The 12,313-nt window shown below is 35.7% G+C and overlaps 1 protein-coding gene across 9 annotated transcripts in view; it reads left to right on the top strand.

Annotated features, from left to right (window-relative positions):
* FOCAD (focadhesin) overlaps nt 1–2,732 on the top strand; it is a 319,501-nt gene extending 316,769 nt beyond the window's left edge. For 7 of the 9 annotated variants that reach the window (XM_030819707.1, XM_030819776.1, XM_030819839.1 and 4 more), the window contains 2 exons: nt 12–87; nt 2,342–2,730. In XM_030819707.1, the coding sequence (XP_030675567.1) occupies nt 12–87; nt 2,342–2,415 (150 nt within the window). In that variant the 3' untranslated portion in view covers nt 2,416–2,730. Of the gene's footprint in view, nt 1–11; nt 88–2,341 lie in introns of all 9 variants that reach the window. The other 2 variants (XM_030819627.1, XM_030819549.1) reach the window with 1 other exon arrangement.
* Nucleotides 2,733–12,313: the final 9,581 nt, after the last annotated feature.

Genomic DNA, 12,313 nt, shown 5'->3' on the forward strand with positions numbered 1-12,313 from the left:
TTTTACCCTAGTTCATTGACTGGCTATTCAGCATCATGGAAAGCCCTAAAGAAGCCCTCTCAGCAAAGTCCAGGGATCTTTTGAAAGGTATTACTTCCATGTTTTATGCTCAGCATAGGGGAAAAACCATTATTGTTGTCTGTGGAGCAGAATGGCATTCTAGTGGTTGCAGATTGAGTATCTCTTATCCGAAATGCTTGGGACCAGAGGTGTTTTGGATTTTGGATGTTTTTGGATTTGGGTATATTTGAACATACGTAAGGAGATGCTTTGGGGATGGAACCCAAGTCTAAACACAAAGTTTATTTATGTTTCATACATACCTTACATACATGGCCGGAAGGTAATTTTATATAATATTTTTAGTAATTTTGTACAGGAATGAAGGTACTTGGTGTTAAGTACTTATGTGTGGAATTTTCTATTTGTGTTGTCATATTGAGGCTCAAAAAGTTTCAGATTTTGGAGGATTTTGGATTTTTAGATTAGGGATGCTCAACCTATATTGGTTTCCGAAAGGGCTAATCTGGAGCTGTTTAGTGTGGTATTTTGAACCAGAAAGTAGACTTAAAAAGAATGCCAGTGCTTTTAAATTTCGCATTTATTTAAATGGTTTTAAAATGTTTTATGGTAATGGTAAAATATTCTTTTAATTAAAATTCAGAAAACTAAAAAGCAGCAGAGAGAAATCCAGAGTCCCATTGCCCAATGACAATTTTTATATTTTCCATAAGAAGTTTTTGCCCCCTTCTGCGTGTGTTGTCTTACATATTTATAATCATATACAATTGAAAATACACATAGCTCAAATACTGCCTTTTTAATTTTAACATTCTTTTTCAAACATCTAAACCTGTTCTTATACTGGCTTTACAAGTAATGTTTTTAATGAGCTTCATAGTATCTTGCCAGGGGAACTAGACACTTCTCCTACTTTCAGGCATTTAAATGATTTCTGTCTTTTGTACTTCTCTACCGACTTTGTTAACTATGACTGTAGGATCCACAAACATGGAAGATCTTTCTGTAAAACTTGTGTAGATTATTTTACTCAGATCTGAGAAGTCATTTGGGCATTGGCCGTATGGACTACAACAGCTTTTTCTTGTCCTTCATGTCTGGTGATCTGGGGGTCTGAAGCCTGCCAGCGGCTGCCACTGATCTGATGTCTCTGACATGCTGTGAGATACTACAGTGAAACTTTCACCTTCAGAAAGTTGCCTGTTGGCCTATTCTGTGATAATTTATCTGGTCAGCCTGGAGTCAGTGTATGATCCATATTTTACCTATTACTATGGTACAGTTTATTGGTTGCCAAATAAGTAAGAATTCATTGGTTGTAATCTGTCTCCTCAAAGTGGTGGGAGGCATGTGTGTGCTGCAACAGTGCTCCCACATGACTCTGATAAACCACAGAACTTCACTGAAAATCAGGGCTGTGGTCTGACATGTTTTCACATTATCCATCCCTAGAGACTTGCTGCTAGGGCTTACTCTGTTTGCCCCGCAGAGTTTGTGCTCATTTTTAATGGCCATAATAACGTTGGTTGCTCCAAAGATATACTCTCTTAGGTTACAAAGATAACAACACATATGGATGAGGAAAGCAGTCATTTGGGCCAAGGAAGCTCATATTCACTCGATTATATAGTAGGCTTAGTAGATTCACATAAAATAATTGTGTAACTCTGGCTTACCTACATTCCTTCATATTATTATATTTCAAATAAAATATCAATACATTTGTATTAATATTCTAAAATAAGATATATAAAAAGTTAAAGGAAGTACACAGAACTTCCTATTTTAAATTGATCCCTGAGGGACCTGTGACAGATCAGAAATAGTTCGGGGATAGATGTTCAGATATACTTTAGTATGGTCATACTTGCTCCATTGAGTACATGAACCTAACTTTATTATAGGGTCAGGTTATTCATTGTTGTTTTTTAGCGTTAAGTAAATATTTAATGGAAATACCATATTCATGTAGAAAAGAGCACAAATTGTAAGTAGATTTTTACAAACGGAACACAGCCATGTAGTCAGCACCCTCATCAAGAAAAAAAAACATCACCAGCATGCCAGAAGTCAGCTTTCATTTTAATTCTGCAAAATTTCCCATTAACTGATTGCAGGGTAACTTAAAAACAACAACAACAACAACTTTCCCCCCAACATTTACAAATGGTTTTCTACCATTAAAATTCTGCCAAAATATTGATGGAACTCCCTAGTCTTGAACATTAGCCAAGTGAGAAAAAGACAAATTCTGTTCTGACACCTTTTTGATCAAAATGACCTTTTCAAATGCAGCTATACCTATATTTTGTCCCCTTAGCCACCCTGCTGTCCTTGAGAGTTCTCCCAGAGTTTAAGAAGAAAGCTGTATGGACCAGAGCGTATGGTTGGTGAACAGTTTTGCAGTATCCAGCAGCTGGATGAGGAAAACCATATAAGTGGAAGAAGTTTTTCAGAATTCGTGCCTGGTATTGCTGAGACATGATGCAGAGAGTTAAGGTTCATGAAAAGGTGACCACATCACTGACAGCTTGACACATGCCTCCTAAGAGAGGAGTGCGTTGCTTTAGTACCCAGGCCAGTTGAGACTGAAACAGGAACTTGGATTTTCTTTATTTGGCTAGAGTTCAATGTGGAGATTTTCTTTGTGAAAACTTGAAGATATTATCTTCTCCCTGCTAAATTCCAGTAAAATAATGTTGTCAATTTTGTGCGTGTGACTTTTGTTTGAAGGCATGGGGGAAGGTGCCAGGACTACTTGGTGACAATGGCATTATGATCTATTTTCCATGAATCTCCATGAGGATATTCATTGACTCAATGAGTTAGACAAATTTCCTTATTGATAAAACACTCTCTTGGAACTGCTATACACATTTAAATAATAAGCATAACATTGAATATTAGCTAAATCAGATTCATTAATGGTGTCTATAATTTCCTTATGCTTTGTTCTCTTGAATGCAAGTGAAAGTTGTGATTCCAGATAGCTTCAGCCAAAGATTAATTCACAAACTAAGAAATTTAAGAGTAGATCTCATCTGACACAGCTGCATCCAGTGAATCAAGTGATGCCATCAAGCTTTGTTCCTCTCAGAATCATTCCTCATAGCTGGCAAGATGTCTGCCAGTGACCTCAAAGGGAAAGAAAGGTGTCTGCCCACAGATACAGCAGAAGCAACATGAAGAAGACTCTGGTTCAGACTGGATGCCTAGGCCCAGGGAGGTAGGTCACATGTGAGTCTCTGAGCAAGTATCTGGGCCCAGGGAGGTGGGGAATGCTAACTGTCCTGGCCTGGGTCATATGTCCACTCCTAAGTCTCTGGATAGAGAGGGGCCATGGCATACCTACCCAAACCACCTGAACTGGGTTTCCTCCAGAAGAAAGATAATGGGGTGCTGGGCTGGCAAAAAAATGACAAATATCTCCCCTGAAGATCAATTTTTTAAATAAGTACAAATCTCTTTCTTAATCAGGGTGACTACTAGACCAAAGTAAATGCAGGTTTGTGACTATATTCTCAAGGGTTGCATTTTATTCAATGGCTTGAGACTCAGCCAGCATTTAAATTTTGGTCTATTTGCTAATGACTCTTCTCACAGCCAGTATCTGGGCTCTGTGTTTAGCCAATCATATAAACGTACTGATGCATACATATATGGGATCATTGGAAGAAAAATTATGCCACTGAAATAATGTACCTTTGTGTCTGTCATGCCATAGCACAGTGCCTGGTGCTGCTCAACCACCATGGAGCTTCTATTATTCCCCTGTGGCCTGTACCTTCACGTTGTCACCATTGTACCTGCCACTTATGTTAAAAATAGCTTTACTAGTTTTGTTTTCCAAATACATGACTTCCTTAGAGGTTAGTCTAGAGGAAAATGAATTTGAAGGAAGCCAAGAAGATAGAAAATTTACTCTAGAAACCAGCTTCCCTCTCCTTCCCATCCATATACACTTTCTTATATTTCCTACTGATGAGAGGTTGAAATTCATCTAACATTCACTGCTAGGTGTCAGAAAACAGCTATAGAATACACACAAAAGGAAATGAGAAAGGTATTTAAATGCTTCACTACAAAAAAATAAGCACAATAGATGACAATCATGCAGGAAATGAGGGACAAAATACCTATAAAGCGGATAGAAAATAAATATCAAAATGACAGAACAGTTGAGCTTTCAGTTGTATTATGTTATTTAACAATACCACAATGAGGCATTTTCTATTTTAAAATGGTGCAAACACAACTAGTAAGTGGCAGAGAACCCAATGCTCTTTCTATGCACCAGGCTCATCAGCTCCCCCTTTAAGATGAAAACTCCCACAATGGATGAAACCTTACTCATGCTTAATGTAGACTGCTATAATCAGATAAAGAAACAACTCTGCCTCATATAGGTAGGCCCCTGGAACTGAGAAGTTTAGGTCTGTAGTGTAAATGAGTAGGTCTTCATGGGTTGAAGGACTTCAGATTCCTGGGCCAGCTTGCAACATGAATGGCAAACAGGAGTAGTAAAGAGGAAGTGAGCACCAAAGAACTACTCTCTATTTTTCGAGTCTGCAGCCAGAGACTGCCAATGCCCAAGTAAAGAGATGAAGAATCAGCCTCGTCTTCCAACCCCAGACTGCCCTTTTCAGTTCAGCCCAGTTTCTTCTCATTCAAACTTTGTCCCTGCTCCTGCCCTTGACAAGGAAACAGAAGAGTACAAAAGGGAGGAAATAAGATGTTTATTCTTTTTTCCGCAGCTCCTTTTTATTTTGAGCAGCCTTGAGTATAAGATTTGTAGTATTTTCTTATTCATGGGAACCTCTAAAGATTCTAAATTCAAAACTCCAAAGGTTCTTACACCTAAACATTCTAAGATACAGATCATCAGACTAATAAGACCTTTTCTCTTGCTATCTGCATGACCTCAGGTGAGAATTAAATTATTCCCTTAGGATTTTTCAGTTTATTCTCCAGAAACCAGAAGTCTCTGCATTTTTAGGCCAGATGTTCCTAACTTTATGGAAAGTTTCCTTACAAGTCATCTAATGTTAGTTTTTAAAAACATAAGTGGCCAAGACAAATAGCATGCTGAGATGTACTAACAAATTAATGTGTGGGGTTTGAGCCCTGATAGGTCTCTCAGAACTATCTAAACACTCTGACTCTTGATTTGAAAAGTATACATTTGGAACAGATGTTAAGATCCATGCAAGTGCCTAAAATCCTCTTTGTGTTTTATTTGTAATGTAATGGCTCCATGGTAACCAAAAGGCTGTTAATAATCTTTTTCTAAGTTAATTGTGAGACATTAATGTCTCCAAAATAATTTTATCCAGAGATAGTGGTATTGTAATTATATAAGGAATCAGATTTAAGGATTCAATCACTATCTTGAAGTAACTTAGTAACTTTGAAAGCAAGCAGCAGTTTTAGAGGTTTAGCAAACACTTCAGTAAATTGCTGTTTTAGAAGAGAAATCAGACCATTTGGTAAAGAGATGGGGCCTTCATTAAAGCCCGAGGGTAGGTCCCTGTTTGGTCAGTTTGTATTTCTGACCCAGCCAGCCTATTCATAGGAACCACTTCAAATGGAACTACGGGACAGAGTGTGGCTGGAACCGTTCACATTCTTCATCACTCTTGTGGAAAGACACCCAACAGCATCATCTTCGTTTATGAATGTGTGTCATCACTGCTGTGGTCCTGGATGAGGTAACATGCTTTTATATTTTCTGGGGGAAATACATTACTGTGATCCTGGAAACTGTAAAATCTCATCTTAAATGTATGATATATACAAATAAATTACCTATATATTATTTATAAAGTTGTGAGTTTTGCATTTAATCTGTTAATCTTCATAAATAGTAAAAACTTCTTTAAAACTACAACTTAGAAATCTCATCTGATTCTTGTCAAACATAGGGAACTTGTAAGATCATTTCCAGCTAAATTATTAAATATGAAACTGAATAAAAATGATTATTCCCTGAGGTTTGGTTTTATTTTTTGGATAAAATGATCTACCTCACAAAGTAGCTGTGAGGGTTAAAATAAATAATACAAAAATATGGTTTATAAATTATAAAATGTTATTGAAATGTTATCACTTTTGTGTGTTTCACTGCAAATAAATAGCTGTAATGTTTGAACACATTTCTGACATGTATATGGGGACTCGGGAAGACAATGGAAGTTTATTAAGAAATGTTCTTAACAATTAAAACATTCTAGACATAGCATGTTAAGATACTTATATAAGTTGAAAGAAAAAACCAAAACTTATATGTCTTCTAAATATAAGGAACCCTTTGAGATACAATTGAAATTCATTACCTACTCAAGCCGATAGATTTCTTGAAATATATTTCTAGATGTAGTAGTAGTATTCTTTAAAGATAGAGTTGCACACACAATTATGGGTGTCTATTATGTGCCACTATACAAGTTTCTGGGGTAAAATCTGAACAAAATGTGTCATCCCTGCTCTCATGGAACTTATAGTCAGAGAATATAAATCACTAAACCATCATGAAGTAAGAACAGAACATGTTATAAATGTCCTACTTCTGCAAAGCCCTTTATAATTTGCAAAAGTTTAATTTACCATATGTCATTTGGTCTTCATAATAACTTTAAGTGGTTAAGGAAACTGGAACTCAAAGTCATTCAGTTAGTAAATACTGGAGCTTGATCTCAAATCAAACCTAGAGCTCTTAATTCCAGACCACATTATCTTTCACAAGACCCCATCATTCAGCTGAATACCATGAAGTAACAATAGACACCTACATGTATGTGATGAATTAAGGCATATTTTTACAAATTGACTTTCATATGGAATTAACTAACCTTATTTTAGATGAGATTTAAAACTCCAGCTACCCTTAGCAAAAATAAACTAGTTAGTAATTCTTATTTGGCATGTTAAAAACATGTTCAGACTACTAGTTAAGGATTTTTAAAGCCATAAAAAATCATCTCTGTTCTGAAAACATTGGTGGCTTTTATATAAGTAGTTCTTATTAGCAGTTTTCTTTCTGTCCAAAGCTGAAATAATTTAGACTCAAAAGCAGTGGTTCTCAAACTTTTCAGTGCATGAGGCTCATTTGAGGAGTCTCTCAAAAGGTAGGATCCTGAGCTTATTCCCAGAGCTTCTGATTCAACTATCTTTAGTGGAGCCCTGGAATCTGCATTCTAAACAGGTGACCTTGTTAATTGTGGCTGTTGCTTCCTGAACATACAATCTGAACACTACCCTGGAGAAACATGTCATATCAACATCAGCATATAACTCTGACTGAGAAGAATATTAAAATTATCTGAACCAATGGGAAACATTATAATTATTAAAAAGCAATAATAAATGAGTAGAAGATGGATACTGGGTAAAGGGAGATAATTTTAGCATATTTTAACCTTAATTTTAAATCATTTTAACACTTTAGTACCATTAAAATGTTTTCTCCATAAGTAAACAAATAATTGTAAGATTCTTTATTTGGGGAAATATTTTGGACATTGAGATTCTATCTACTTGTACTTCTGAAATAAATACGGATTCTCACATTTAACAACTTGCTCAAGGCAGGCAAAGTAAGGAATAATTTTTTAAAAAACCATTAACTTAGTGACCTTAGTGTGATGTAGTTACCATATTATTAGATTGAAATGTTCAGTTTTCAGCAAAAAAATAACAAGGCATACAAAGAAACAGGAAAGTATGCCCCTTTCAAATGAAAACAAAAACAAAAACTATCTCTGAAAAAGACTTGATGGTGGATCCACTAAAGGCTGTACAACAACTGCCTTAAATGTTTTTTAAAGAACTAAAGAGCATGTGGAAAAAGTAAAAAAAAAAAAAAAAAAGGATGAACAAAATGGTAATATCAATACAGAGAAAATCTAAGATGATACAAAAAAGAAATTCAAGAGCTGGAAAGTACGATAATTGAAATGAAAAACTCACTAGAGGTATTCAAAGGCAGATCTGAGCAGCAGAAGAATCAGTATACATGAAAATAGGACAATGGAAATTATTAGTCTGAGCAACAGAAAAAAAAACTGGAAAAAAGTGAACAGGGTATAAGGATCTGTGGGACCCATCAAGCAGACCAACATACACATTGTGAGGATCCCAGAAGGAAAAGAGAGAAAGGGGCAGAGAGAATATTTGAAGAACAGCCAGATAATGACCAACAAACTCCAAGTAGAATGAATTCCAAGAGATCCACACAACTATCAAAAGCCAAAGACAAAAAGAGAATCTTGAAAGTAGCATGAAAAAATCAATTCATCACATATAAGTTATCCTTAATAAGGTTATCAGATTTCTCATCAGAAACTTTGGAGGCCAGAATGCAGTGAGCTCATATATTCAAAGTGTTAGGAAAAAAATATATCATCAACCACATTTCCTGTATTTGGCAAAACTGTTCTTCAAACGTGAGAGAGAAATTAAGACATCCCCAGATAAACAAAAGCTGAGACAGTATGTTACCACTAGACCTGCCCCTGCCAGAAATGCTAATAGGGGTCCTGCAAGTTGAAATGGAAAGACACTAAACAGCAACTCAAAGCCACATGAAGAAATAAAGATCTCAGTAAAGAAAAATACATGGGCAATTATAAAATCTAGTACTTTTGTAATAATGGTTTGTAACTCCACTTTTTGTTTTCTACACAGAGACTACTGCATTTTTAAAAATTGATTTTGGACACACAGTGCATATAATTTTGTGAAACTTAAAGGAGTGATTGACGGAAATATAAAGAGCAGAATTTTTGTATATTTTTGAAGTTCAGCTGGCATAAGTCCAAATTACCTTCAGGATATTAAATGTAACCCTATGGTAACCACAAAGAAAACAGCTATAGAATATACACAAAAGAACTGAGAAAGATACTTAAATGCTTCACTATAAAAAAGTGAACTACAGACAAAAGAGGACAGTAATGCAGGAAATGAGGGACAAAAAAGGTAAGCTATGTAGAAAACAAATAGCAAAATGACAAGATTAAGTCCCTCCTTATCAGTCAGCCTCAAAAAGGAAGAAAATTCTGACATATACAAAATGGAGGAAACTTGAGGACGTTATGCTAAGTGAAATAAGCCAATTACAAAAGACAGATACTGTATGATTACATTTATATGAGGTACTTAGAGCAATCAAAATCATAGAGACAAAAAGTAGATTGGTGGTTGCCAGGGACAGGGCAGATGGGAGAATAGGGAACCATTGCTTAATGAGTATAGGATATAAGTTTAAGTTTTGCAAGGTAAAAAAAAAGTTCTGGAGATGGATAGTGGTGATGGTTGCACAATATAAATTACTTAATACTACTGAACTGCACACTTAAAAAGGATTGATAGTATATTTTATATTTTGCCACAATAAAAAAATTTCAGAAAAAAGTTGTCTTAGATATGCTTTCAAAATATCTAATGGTTCCTATTTCATCTATGTTACTTACATTTGAGAAAGTAAGCCTTTGTCTACACTGTACAGAATGAAATAGGGATTTGGTGAACATACAGTTAAGACAGTCAAAGACATCAACTTTGTGATTTTGGTAACATCTGATTCACCAGATAGTTATTGTCTTGACTTCACTATGTCTAGGTTTCTTAACCTTGGGAACATATACTTAAGTGGAAAAAGAAATTACACCTTTATTTTCACTAATTGATATGAAATTTAGTATTCCTTTCCATTGTGAATATAGGTAACCAACCACAGTAGTATTAACAATTGTGTCTGTCACCAAAGGAATGTAAGATCTTTTTATGTTACAATTGTTGCAGATATCTCAAATTACTGTCAATTCTCATTTCTGTTTTAAAATAATTATAAATTCACTTGTGTTTCTTTTGGTTTTCAATTTTAAGAAGTTTTTAAGGTAATCTGGTTTTAAAAATGAAATTTTACTTTAATATAATGACCCAGTAAAATGTAGTTTCTCTAATTTTCTCTTTGTTTTAGTGACTGATTGTACATGTACTTCGGCAGTGTAAGGAGCCATCTTTATTTGGAGTGATTAAGATTAACTCACCTAAAATTTGCAAAGGGTTTATGTATGTTCTCCTTGCACAGTAAAGCTATTCGTAATTTTTCTGAAATTTAGAAGATAACTATAAAAGCAGAAAAAAATGTAGCTTTTTAAAAGGATAATTTTTTAAAATCCAAATACATTTATAAAGATTTCAAGTAGCCTAACACTCGTTTCTTTCCAAATGTTTTCTTTAGTGGAAATAAGTTACCCATTTTTAAAATTACATTTTTATTATCCCATTCTTACATCACAATATATTTAATACCTTTTTACATAGTTTCTAGATAAGATCTTTATAATTCTTTACCAAAAATTGAGTGATACATCAATGATACAGCAATGACTATCAGTTATTCACACATTTTTTTAGGTTTTCAAAGAAAGCATTTTTCAAAACTATGTAAGGACATATGACTTACATTACAGTAATTAGCAATAATTCAGTAACAATCCAAAACATGAATTTTCCTTTTTAAAAAGTACTTAGTATATTTTTATACCTTTTATCTTCCTGTATGTGTGTGTCATTATTTTTAAAATTAAAAAGAATACAGAATGGGGCATCATTTGTGTGTTTGCTAAAGGTTTACTATTTTCATCAGGGTCTTCTCTTTTGAGATAGAGTCTCACTCTGTCACCTAGACTGGAGTGCAGTGGCTCAATCTCCGCTCACTGTAGCCTCCACCTCCTGGGCTCAAGCGATTCTCATGCCCCCAGCCTCCCGTGTAGCTGGGATTACAGGCATGCACCAGCACGCCTGGCTAATTTTTGTATTTTTAGTAGAAATGGGGTTTCACCATATTGGCCAGGCTGGTCTTGAACTCCTGACCTCAACTGATCTGCCCACCTCAGCCTCTCATAGTGCTAGGATTACAGGTATGAGCCACCATGCCTGGCCAGGGTCTTCTTTTAAGGCATCAAAGCCCAAATAACTTACAAGATGTTAACGAATACATGACATTAATGAATACTCTATCATCAGAGCACTAGGGACTGAAAGCTGGTGTCCCCCATTAAATTCACATGTTGAAGATCTAATCTCCAGTGTGATGGCATTTGAAGCTGGAACGTTCATAAATGGGATTAGTACCTTTACAATAAGAAATAAGGGAGAGATGGTTTCTCTCTCCACCATGTGAGCATATAGCAAGAAGGCATCCATCCGCAAACCATGAAGAAGAATCAGCTAGCACCTTGGAACCTCATCAGGAACTTAATTGTCTAGCACCTTTATCTTGGACTTCCCTGCCTCCAGAACTGTGAGAAATATATTTGTTGTCTAAGCCACCCAGTTTATGATATTTTGTTATAGCAGCCAAACTGACTAAGATAGCAATTAGTACCAAGAAGTACGGTGCTGCTAACCCATATATATATAAAGATGTGGAAGCAGCTTTGATGTTATGTAACAGATACAAGCTGGAAGAGTTTGAGGTACTAGAGCACCTGGAAGAGTACTGGAAGAGTTTTGAGGTACTAGTTTTTTTGCTAGAAAAAGCCAATATTGCCATGAAGGGATTGATAGAGGTGATTTTGGTGAGGTCTCAAACAGAAGAAGGTGGGAGAGAAAGCCTCCATCTTCATAGAGAACACGTAAATCACCATGAAGAGAATGTTGGTAGACATATTGACAATAAAGGCCATTCTGATGAAGTCTCAAATGAAAATGAGGAACCTGTTATGGGAGACTGGAAGAAAGGTGATCTTTGTTATAATATGCCAAAGAACTTGGATGACTGTGTTCATGTTCTAGTGTTTTGTGGAAAGTAAAATTGTGAGCATGAAATTAGATATTGAACTGAAGAGATCTCCAACCAGTGTTGAAGGAGTGCCTCGGTTTATCTTGACTGCGTAAAGTAAAATGTGACAAAAAATGAAGACAGAATTCTTAACAAAAATGGAACCAGAACTTACAAGATTTGGGAAATTATCAGTCTGTCTGCATTACAAAAAGATAAGAAAACATGTTTGGTAGAGAACACTAAGGGTGTAGCAGACCAGACATCCAATTAGATTTGTGTGAACCACAACCTAATCAGCCACCAGCAGGAACACTGCCAGTTTGTATTGAAAGGAATGGAGATGGGACAGAATGAGGGAAGACTGTTGGACTTCTTGAATTTGGGACCATAGAGCTATTCAGCTGTGAATGTACACTATTCTTCAAGAAAAGGAGAAACTGACCCCGAACGGTGATTCAGAGAACATCAGGGGTACCTTCTCAGTTTCAAAAAGGGCAGTCA

The sequence above is a fragment of the Nomascus leucogenys genome, chromosome 1a (assembly GCF_006542625.1).
Source record: "Nomascus leucogenys isolate Asia chromosome 1a, Asia_NLE_v1, whole genome shotgun sequence".
NCBI classification, from domain to species: domain Eukaryota; kingdom Metazoa; phylum Chordata; class Mammalia; order Primates; family Hylobatidae; genus Nomascus; species Nomascus leucogenys.